At 45.2% G+C, this 11,805-nt stretch overlaps 1 protein-coding gene across 1 annotated transcript in view; it reads right to left on the reverse strand.

The window, feature by feature from the left end:
- The window catches only part of grk1a (G protein-coupled receptor kinase 1 a), a 102,839-nt gene extending 97,280 nt beyond the window's left edge, over positions 1 to 5,559 (reverse strand). Inside the window, exon 1 of the mRNA XM_070893074.1 lies at positions 4,855 to 5,559. Coding sequence (XP_070749175.1) covers positions 4,855 to 5,559 — 705 coding nt within the window. The remainder of the gene's footprint in view (positions 1 to 4,854) is intronic.
- Between the last annotated feature and the right edge of the window lie 6,246 nt (positions 5,560 to 11,805).

An 11,805-nucleotide genomic window follows, 5' to 3' on the forward strand; every position in this document is an offset into this window, starting at 1 on the left:
CCCGCCAGATCAAAATCTGGACAAACAGAGATCCCCTCCTAACTCTGATTAAGAAATGCGTCCTGACTGGGGATTGGGCGCCCGCACACGCAGCATGCCCTGAGGAGGTCAGGCCGTTTCACAGGCGGATGGATGAGCTCTCCATCCAAGCTGACTGCCTACTATGGGGCAGCTGGGTAGTCATGCCCCAAGGGGGCAGGGAGGCATTCATCAGGGAACTCCACAGTGAGCATCCAGGCATCGTTCTGATGAAGGCCATTGCCCGGTCACATGTTTGGTGGCCTGGAATTGATTCAGATCTGGAACACTGTGTTTGCAGGTTCACGACATGTGCCCAGCTGGGTAATGCCCCCAGGGAGGCCCCGCTCAGCCCGTGGCCCTGGCCCACCAGGCCATGGTCACGTATTCATGTAGACTACGCGGGCCCGTTCATGGGAAAAATGTTTCTCATTGTGGTAGATGCGTACTCGAAATGGATCGAGTGCATCATTTTGAATTCGTGCACGACATCCACCACTGTGGAGAGTCTACATGGGGTCTTTGAAACCCACGGCTTGCCACACATCCTTGTTAGCGATAATGGCCCATGTTTCACGAGCTACGAATTCCGGGAGTTCATGTTGGGTAATGGCATCAATCATGTCAGGACAGCACCATTCAAGCCGGCCTCAAATGACCAGGCTGGACTTGCAGTCCAAATCATTAAACAAGGCATGCTCAGGATTCAAGGACCCTCCCTTCAATGCCGCCTACCGCGCCTCCTGCTGGCCTATAGATCCCGACCGCACTCGCTCACGGGGGTCCCGCCCGCTGAGCTACTTATGAAACAAACACTCAAAACTCGGTTGTCCCTCATTCACCCAGTCCTGACCAACATAGTTGAGGGAAAGCGCCAGTCCTAAAATGAGTACCATGACCGAAACTCAAGGGGGACATGTATAGAAATAAATGACCCCGTATTTGTCCTCAATCACGCTATGGGGCCCAAATGGCTTGAGGGTACAGTAATAGACAAAGAGGGGAACAGGGTCATCGTGGTTAAACTTAACAATGGGCAGATATGCCGTAAGCACCTGGACCAAATGAAAGAAAGGTTCAGCATAGACACTGAGGAATCCAAGGAAGATCATGAGATGGTATTCACACCACCGCCAGTGAACGAGCAACAAGAACATTCAGCAGCATGCACAGTCCCTGCGGTCAGCCCAGACAGTCCGGAATCACCACAGGTGACAGACACTCACGCCAAGGCTCAACAACCAGAGCCCCAACTGCGGCGCTCCACAAGGGAGCGTAGACCACCCGAAAGACTTAACCTATGATCTCAATAAGACTTTGGGGGAGAGGTGATGTCATGTATGTAACCTCTATGTAACACCACTGCAATACTGTATATATTTAAGCAATGCACAATGCACATAAAGGTTCAGGTCATAGAGTGACCTTGTCCATAGAATGTGCCTCGTGTGGGTTTTGTGCCATTGAGTAAGGACTTTACACCACTCCTCACAAAACACCAACTGAAAAGGTTTTTCATGTAAAGCACCTTTAACATCCATTATAATTTGCTAATGTTGTACCATTGTTTAAAAAAGGAGGAAAGGATAAACCGAGTAATTACAGGCCAGTTAGTTTAACCTCGGTGGTGGGCAAATTATTGGAGTCAATTCTGAGGGGCAGTATAAACCTTCATTTAGAAAGACACAGATTAATCAAGGACAGTCAGCAGGGATTTGTTAAGGGAAAGTCGTGTCTGACTACCTTGTTTGAATTTTTTGAGGAGTTAACAAGGAGGGTCGATGAGGGCAGTGTGTTTGATGCAGTCGAAATAGAATTTAGCAAGGCTCTTGACAAGGTCCCACATGGTAGGCTGATCAAAAAAGTAAAAGCCCATGGGATCCAAGGGAAAGTGGCAAATTGGATCCAAAATTGGCTCAGTGGCAGGAAGCAGAGTGTAATGGTTGATGGATGCTTTTGCGACTGGAAGGCTGTTTCCAGTGAGGTTGCGCAGGGCTCAGTACTGGGTCCCTTGCTTTTTGTGATATATATCAATGACTTAGACTTCAATGTAGGGGGCATGATAAAGAAGTTTGCAGATGATACAAAAATTGGCCATGTGGTTGACAGTGAGGAGGAAAGCTTTAGACTGTAGGAAGATATCGATGGACTAGTCAGGTGGGCAGAAAAGTGGCAAATAGAATTCAATCCATAGAAGTGTGAGGTAATGTATTTGGGGAGGACAAGGGAATACACAGTAAATGGGAGGATACTGAGGTGTGGAGGAACAGAGGGTCCTTGGAGTATATGTCCACAGATCCTTAAAGGTAGCAGGACAGGTCAATAAGATAATTAAAAAGGCATACGGAAAGCTTTCCTTTATTAGCCAAGGTATAGAATTCAAGAGCGGGGATTGGGGTTATGCGTGAACTGTATAAAACACTAGTTAGGCCACAGCTAGAGTACTGCGTTCAGTTCTGGTCACCACATGACAGGAAGGATGTGATTACACTAGAGAGGGTACAGCGGAGATTTACAAGGACGTTGCCAGGACTGAAAAATTTTAGCTATGAAGAAAGATTGGATAGGCTGGGATTATTTTCTTTGGTACAGAAGAGGCTGAGGGACAATTTAATTAACTTGTATAAAATTATAAGGGGCCTAGATAGAGTGGATAGGAACGATCTATTTCCCTTAACAGAGGGGTCAATAACCAGGGGGCATAGATTTAAAGTAATTGGTAGGAGGATTAGAGGGGAGATGAGGGAAAAAAATTCACGCAGAAGGTGGTGGGGGTCTGGAACTCACTGCCTGAAAGGGTGGTAGAGGCAGAAAGCCTCATTACATTTAATAGGTACTTGGATATGCACTTAAAGATCCATAACCTACAGGGCTACGGACCTAGTGCTGGAAGGTGGGATTAGGCTGGATAGCTCTTTTTTGGCTGGCGGGGAAATGGCCAAATAGCCTCTTTCTGTGTTCTAATTATTCTATGATCCTATGATCCCAACGGGTCAATTAAGGCTGCCTACACTTGGCTTTAATGGGGTGTTAAAGGCCTTAAAATGGGGTCGGTAGCCTTACCGCCCCGTTGTCACTAGTGATACAGCCGGCACCATTTTGAAAGGGGCCTCCCACCGGGCATCCAAAGCGCTGCCTGTTTCAGGCGATAAGCCCCTTTTGATATGGAAATCCAGGCCCAAGGTCATAAATAGGATACCCATTGCCATCTTAGGTCAGAACTGGTCTGAACCTGGGCAGTGCTCACTCCGACCAGCTCCACAGGGAATGGGACCGAACAGGCCCACTAAAAGTAAGAGCAGGAGCGCTTCTCTGGGGTCCACAAAAATATTTTGGCCAACTGCCCACCCTCTGCGATCATGACCCGCCACCCTGCACCCCCCCCCCCCACGCCTGCATGCCTCCCACCCCCACCCACTTGCAGCTTAGCTGGTGGCCACCCTAGCCTGATCTTGGGGCCTCAGGTTTCAATGGGGGGGCGGGGGGGGGGTGCAATTTTGTGCCCCGCAGTTCACCTGCTGAATTTACCTGAGCCCGGGGAATCAAAATCATGGGGGGTCTCTTCAGAATGGGTGGCCGACAGTCAGAGTAGACCCCCAAGTGTCATTAAAAAGTAGGGAAGGCTTTTGTTCAGTAATTCATAGAATCATAGACATTTACAGCATAGAAGGAGGCCATTTCGGCCTGTCGTGTTCGCGCTGGCTGACCAAGAGCTATCCAGCTTAATCCCACTTTCCAGCTCTAGGTCCATAGTCCTGTAGGTTACAGCACTTCAAGTGCACATCCAAGTACTTTTTAAATGTGGTGAGGGTTTCTGTGTCTACCACCCTTTCAGGCAGTGAGTTCCAGACCCCTACCACCCTCTGGGTGTAGAAATTTCCCCTCAAATCCCCTCTAAGCCTCCTACTAATTACTTTAAATCTATGCCCCCTGGTTTTTGACCCCTCTGCTCAGGGAAATAGGTCCTGCCCCAAACCCAGCCTAACAATCTTTCCTCATAGCTAAAATTCTCCAGTCCAGGCAACATCCTCGTAAATCTTTTATGTACGCTCTCTACTGCAATCACATCTTTCCTGTCATATGGTGAGCAGAACTATACACAGTACTCTAGTTGTGGCCTAACTAGTGTTTTATACAGTTCAAGCATAACCTACATGCAAGACTCCCTGCCTTGGTTCCGTAACTCTTAATAGTCTTGCCTAACAAAAATTTATCAGCCTCCGTTTTAAATTTTTTAATGATCCCCAGCCTCAGCAGCATTTTGGGGGAGAGAGTTCCAGATTTCCCCTGCCCTTTGGACGAAGAAGTATTTCCAGACCTCACCCCTGAACGATCTAGCTCTAATTTTATGCCTCCTTGTTCTGGACTCGCCCAGAGGAAATAGTTGTTCTCCATCTACCCCAGGAAAAGTCAGGCAGCTTCCTGCTCTCATTTTATTATCTTATTTTCAAAGTGATTTTTCTTTTACTGTTTCTGCAACTCATTATTTTAGTTGGACGTCTCAATCTCAATATTCATTTGGGCGAAGTGCCATTCTAGCAATTAAGTATGAGGGGAGAAATTATTATTTGTACTTTTATTTATCAATAATCTTCATAATTTCCCCTGATAAATGTGGGCTGGTACTTTGTGTGTTGTATCTTAAAGCGTCGATTGCTCTAAATACTGGCTAGCGGTTAATCTGTTGCTAGGTCAGGTTGACAGGAAGGTTATTGGGCTGATCCTTTCAGCGGGTTATCCAATTACTCTAACCCACATCTAGTGAAGGACCTGAATTTTCTTAATTTCATTCCTCTTATCACAGTAAGGCTGTAAATCCAATTTATTCGATCTTACTTGATTTCCGTGCCTTTTCTTCAACCTTTTCTTGTTGAGCTTTTTGCAGGCGTATAGCTTCCCGGTCGCCTTCATCTGACAAGCAGACACTTCCCCAAATCCTCCTTTCCCCAAGACCCTGAAGTCCAGAAACCAGTCCTCTCCAATGGGCTGAGCCTCCAGCCACTTCCATTGTAAGAACCTCATGAAATACATGCTCTCTTTATAACTCTCAAACGGACTGTCATCCTTCAAGAACTTCATGGTACTCTCTTTGCACTCCCTGAATAGGTCCTCCCTGACGTTCTCACAGTCTTCCTTGACCCTCAACATACACTTCTCTTCCAAATAGCTACAGAAAAACTCAGCCCCTGACTCCAAGCACTTGCTGATAATACTTTGAGCTTTCTGAAGCCGGACTTCATCTTCCGCTGTATCATAGTCCTCAATGTCCTTCCACAGCTCGTAGGCTGGCTTATACGCAGCAACGGTTTCCAAGTACTGATGGAACAGTTTCTTCCCAATAGATTGTTTGACACAGACGCTCTCAAACTGCATGTCAATCTGGTCCTTCAGAAGTTCACTCTGCGTGATGTGAGGGAGCTTGAGTTTGGCACGATATTTTTTATCTCTGGTCATATTGACACTGGAGCTGCCATCAAAACTGCCCCGAGCGGAGATATAGGCAGAATTGGCTACCACTGTCTCCAGACTCCCCAAATCCATCCTGATAGCTTTTTGGGTTGAATTCACTTCAGCCAAAGCAGGAACATGAGAGAGGCAACACTAAAATTGTGGTTAAAATCCAGAGCAGCAAAACACATGAGGTTCCGGAGCTCCCAGTCACTACATGACGGACCGAGCTGAAAGTGTCAAAGTGTGATTCATGTTAGACTTTCTCAGCAACCTTAATCTTAATCTCATCCAGCTGCATGTCCGTCTGTATTAGAGCTGATGGGCAAATGGCAGCAGCAGAAATAATCCTGAGTCAACATCTTAGATAAAGACGTTATCTATTTATAAAATAATTCCCATACCAAGTAATTCCTTTCAACCGACATCTCTGTGTATACCTTTGTCAATCTCTAACATAGAAACATAGAAAGTAGGTGCAGGAGTAGGTCATTCGGTCCTTTGAGCCTGTACCACCATTCAATATGATCATGGCTGATCATGCAACTTCAGTACCCCATTCCTGCTTTCTCTCCATACCCCTTGATCCCTTTAGCAGTAAGGGCCACATCTAACTCCCTTTTGAATATATCTAACGAACTGGCCTCAACAACTTTCTGTGGTAGAGAATTCCACAGGTTCACAATTCTCTGAGTGAAGAAGTTTCTCCTCATCTCGGTCCTAAATGCCTTACCCCTTATCCTTCGACTGTGACCTCTGGTTCTGGACTTTCCCATCATCGGGAATATTCTTCCTGCATTTAACCTGTCCAATCCCATCAGAATTTTATATGTTTCTATGAGACCCCTTCTCATTATTCTAAATTCTAGTGAATATAAGCATAGTCGATCCAGTCTTTCATCATATGTCAGTCCTGCCATCCTGGGAATCAGTCTGGTGAACCTTTGCTGCATTCTCTCAATAGCAAGAACGTCCTTCCTCAGATTAGGAGACCAAAACTGCACACAATACTCAAGGTATGGTCTCACTAAGGCCCTGTACAACTGCAGTTAGACCTCCTTGCTCCTATACTCAAATCCCCTCGCTATGAAGGCCAGCATGCCATTTGCTTTCTTAACTGGCTGCTGTACCTGCATGCCTACCTTCAATGACTGATGTACCATGACACCCAGGTCTCATTGCACCTCCCCTTTCACTAATCTGTCACCATTCAGATAATAATCTGTCTTCCTGTTTTTGCCACCAAAATGGATAACCTCACACTTATCCCTCTCAGTCTAATCCCATTCTCTCAATCACTCCCCATACCCTTTAATATCCCACCCAGTCTAATCCCACTCTCCTGCTCACTCCCTATACCCTTTAATATCCCACCCAGTCTAATCCCACTCTCCTGCTCACTTCCCATACCCTTTAATATCCCACCCAGTCTAATCCCACTCTCCTGCTCACTTCCCGTACCCTTTAATATCTCTCACAGTCTAATCCCACTCTCCCCCTCACTTCCCATAGCCTTTAATATCCCACCCAGTCTAATCCCGCTCTCCTGCTCACTGCCGCTGCCCAATGTATTGTCTGCCGTTATGAGTTAACTTTTTGTGAATTGGCTCGAGGGTATTTTTTGTGTCATTGTTCCAACTGTGGACAGAGTGGCTCCACTTTGTGATCTCTGTGGTTTTGATTAATCACATTCAATAACTAGCGCTTTTGGAAAATATAAATTGATCCACTTTGTTATTGGTCATTGTACGATTTATTCGAGAAACATCCACGCATAGGAATAGTTCAATTTGATGTCTGATCATAAACAGTTGAATATATTCTCCAAATCACTCTGCCCAGCGTGTTTATTTAATCTTCAGCATTTTAAAATCATTTTTCATAAAACTGGCTCCAAAAAGCCAATGCACAAGGTCTGAGGGCCAATTTATGAAACAAACTCTCCCTCTATGGAGCCCAGACTGGGAGTTCTCGGCCTTGCTCCCCAAAGGTTCCTGACAATTGGTGGCTCTGAGAGAGCGAGCACGTTCGCAACATGACGCAGAAAAGCCAGCAGAAAAAAATTCAAACTACAGTTTAGCCATAACGTGACCACAGTTAAATGTACAGTCAGAGTGTACCTTATGTTAGAACAGGAGAGATCAAAATCTTCAAAAACAATAGAAACAGCTTTGACCATGATATAACCACTCAGCTACAGGTGATTCTGACTACAGATGCTGCATTACATTCCTGACATACTACAGTACAGAATCAAAGGTGTGGTACGTTGATTACCTGGCTCCAGGGAGAATAATGCATACCTTAAATATTTATTTTTAATGTTTTTAAAAAAATGTAATATTCAGAAAACCATTTGGGCAAGGTGAGTGTAAACTGAAGTGTGAGAATGAACTAGTGTGGGATAGAACAAAAATGAATTTATTTTATTAATTCACGGGATGTGGGGATCTGGGTATCACTGGCAAGATCAACATTTATTGCCTATCCCTAATTACCCTTGAGAAGGTGGTGGTGAGCCACCTCCTTGAACCGCTGCAGTCCATCTGGTGAAGGTACTCCCACAGTGCTGTTAGGGAGCGAGTTCCAGGATTTTGGTCCAACGACGATGAAGGAACAGTGATATACTTCCAAGTCAGGATGGTGTGTGTGACTTGGAGGGAAACGTGGAGGTGGTGGTGTTCCCATGCGCCTGCTACCCTTGTCCTTCTAGGTGGTACAAGTCTCAGGTTTGGAAGGTGTTGCTGAAGAAGCCTTGGCGAGTTGCTGCAGTGCATCTTATAAATGGTACACACTGCAGCTGGTGATGGAGGGAGTGAACGTTTAAGGTGGTGGATGGGGTGCCGATCAAATGGGCTGCTTTGTCCCGGATGGTGTCGAGCTTCTTGAGTTTTATTGGAGCTGCACTCATCCAGGCAAGTAGGGTATTCCATCACATTCCTGACTTGTAGGTGGTGGAAAGATTTTGGGAAGTCAGGAAGTGAGTCACTTGCCACAGAATACCCAATCTCTGACCCGTTCTTGTAACCACAGTATTGATGTGGCTATTATAGTTAGGTTTCTGGTCAATGGTGACTCTCAGGATGTTGATGCTGGGGGATTAATGATGGTAATGCCATTAAATGTCAAGGGGAGGTGGTTAGATTCTCGATTGTTGCAGATGGTCATTGCCTGGCAGTTGTGTGACACGAATGTTACTTGCCATTATCAGCCCAAGCCTGAATATTGTCCAGGTCTTACTGCATGTGGGCATGGACTGCTTCATTATTTGGGGAGTTGCAAATGGAACTGAACACTGTGCAATCATCAGCAAACATCCCCACTTCTGACCTTATGACGGAGGGAAGGTCATTGATGAAGCAGCTAAAGATGGCTGATGTCCTGAGGAACTCCTGCAGTGATGTCCTGGGGCTGAGATGGTTGACCTCCAACAACCACAACAATCTTCCTTCGTGCTAGGTATGAGTCAGTGGCGAGTTTTCCCCCTGACTCCCATTGACTTCAGTTTTACTAGGGCTCCTTGATGCTACACTTGATCAAACGCTGCCTTGATGTCAAAGGCAGCCACTCTCACCTCTCCTCTGGAATTCAGCTCTTTTGTCCATGTTTGGACCAAGGCTGAAATGAGGTCTGGAGCTCAGTGGTCCTGGCGGAACCCAAACTGAGCATCGGTGAGCAGGTTATTGGTGAGTAAGTGCCGCTTGATAGCACTGTCAATGACACCTTCCATCACTTTGCTCATGATTGAGAGTAGGCGGATGGGGCGTTAATTGGCCAGATTGGATTTGTCCTGATTTTTGTGGACAGGACATACCTGTGCAGTTTTACACATTGTCGGGTATATGCCAGTGTTGTAGCTGTACTGGAACAGCTTGGCTAGAGGTGCGGCTAGTTATAAGAACATAAGAAATAGGAGCAGGAGTAGGCCACCTGGCCCCTCGAGCCTGCTCCACAATTCAATAAATCATGGCTGATCTGATCATGGACTCAGCTCCACTTCCCTGCCCACTCCCCAAAACCCTTTACTCCCTTATTGCTTAAAAGTCTGCCTATCTTCACCTTAAATATATTCAATGACCCAGCCTCCACAGCTCTCTGGGCAGAGAATTCCATAGATTTACAACCCTCTGAGAGAAGAAATTTCTCCTCATTTTAGTTTTAAATGGGTGGCCTCTTATTATGCCCCCTAGTTTTAATTTCCCCTATGAGTGGAAATATCCTCTCTGCATCCACATTGTCGAGTCCCCTCATTATCTTACGTTTCAATAAGATCATCTCTCATTCTTCTGAACTCCAATGAGTATAGGCCCAACCGACTCAACCTATCTTCATAAGTCAACCCCCTCATCTCCGGAATCAACCAAGTGAACCTTCTCTGAACAGCCTCTAATGAAAGTATATCCTTCCTTAAATACAGAGACCAAAAATGTACGCAGTACTCCAGGTGTGGCCTCACCAATATTCTGTAGTTATAGCAGGACTTCTCTGTTTTTATACTCCATCCCCCTTGCAATAAAGGCCAACAATTCCATTTGCCTTCCTGATTACTTGCTGTACCTGCATACTAACTTTTTGCATTTCATGCACAAGGACCCCCAGGTCTCTCTGTACTGCAGCACTTTGCAATTTTTCTCCATTTAAATTATAATTTGCTCTTCTATTATTTCTGCCAAAATGGATAACCTCACATTTTCCCACATTATACTCCATCTGCCAATTTTTTGCCCACTCACTTAGCATGTCTATATCCCTGTGTAGATTTTTTGTGTACTCCTCAAAATTTGCTTTCTTACTCATCTTTATATCATCAGCATTACATTACACTCGGTCTCTTCATCCAAGTCATTAATATAGATTGTAAATAGTTGAGGCCCCAGCACCAATCCCTGTGGTACCCCACTAGTTATAGTTTTCCAACCGGAATATGACCCATTAATCCCGACTGTCTGTTTTCTGTTAGTTAGCCAATCCTCTATCATGCTAATATATTACCCCCAACCACGTGAACTTTTATCTTGTGCAGTAACCTTTTATGTGGTACATTATCGAATGCCTTCTGGAAATCCATTGGTTCCCCCTCACCCACCCTGCTCGTTACATCCTCAAAGAACTCTAGCAAATTTGTCAAACATGATTTCCTTTTCCTAAAACCATGCTGACTCTGCTTGATTGAATTATGCTTTGTTCTGGACCACAAGTCTTCAGCACAACAGAGGCCCATAACTTTTGCTATGAAAAAATACACTCGTATGAGAATGAACTAAAGTATGAGAATGGTCAAAGTGTGAGGAAATGAATTTCGGTGTGGAATATCAGCATTTCCCGAATGTGTTGGGAACAGAATGAAAGCACATGGACAATGTATTTTGGGAAAAGGTATTGTGATGGATTTCTGCAATAGCATTCTCTCTGCACACAAGAGGATGGAAGGCCAGTGTAACCAAAAGGACCTCAGCTGCTTGCAATTCTTCACACGTGATCCAGTTTGTCCAGCTGTAACCTGTGCTTTTCATCCTTTGTGAGTGAGCAGGTGAGAAGAGTTACAGACAGGCGCAAAGGACTTGTCGAACTGAACCTTTAGTCGATATACTGAACATGGGCTGTCGCTGCTTGCCATCACTAGGAGCCGGTCTATTGGAATGGCAGCTGCCAGGGTATTAGCTGTGCCTCAGATTGATGTTGGGTGTCAGGCTCAGTTATACCACCTCACTTTCCCCGGTGATGTCACTGTTAAACACAAGCAGGGTGATTTGAGGCTGGAATGTTTGAGCAGAGCAGGTTACTGAGGCAGATTCAACACCATTTAAAATGAACCTGGATATGTACTTGAAAAGGAAGAAGAGGAAAGGATGCAGGAACAGAGTTTTCATGTTAAAGGCACTATATAAATCCAAGTTGTTGCAGAAGCTGTTAAGTTGATCCCACCAGTACAGGCCCGATGGGCCGAATGGCCTCCTTCCCTGAATCTAGAAACAACAGCTTTAAAACCAACAGCAACAGACACACAAATATTAAATGGAGTTGGTAACTTTTTGCAAGGGTGTGATTGTAAAAAGTTGTCAGTCTAACCAGATAAGAATGAGTGTAAATATGAAGGGAAATAATAATGTAGTATAGATAGAATAAAATAATGTATTTTTATAAAGGATATAAGAAGGTATGGAGTGTATATTTTATAGAGCGCAAGATATATTAGAATGTAGTGCGTATACATAAAGAAAGTAGTGAACAGCCCTGAGAGTGCAAAATCCAACTGTGGTATTCTGGACAAGCAGGGTTCGAGAGCACCCGGACTCAGACAGAGGGAGGGGAAGGGGACGGAGGAGGAGAGCAATGGGG

This window comes from Pristiophorus japonicus, chromosome 11 (genome assembly GCF_044704955.1).
Source record: "Pristiophorus japonicus isolate sPriJap1 chromosome 11, sPriJap1.hap1, whole genome shotgun sequence".
Lineage (NCBI taxonomy): Eukaryota > Metazoa > Chordata > Chondrichthyes > Pristiophoridae > Pristiophorus > Pristiophorus japonicus.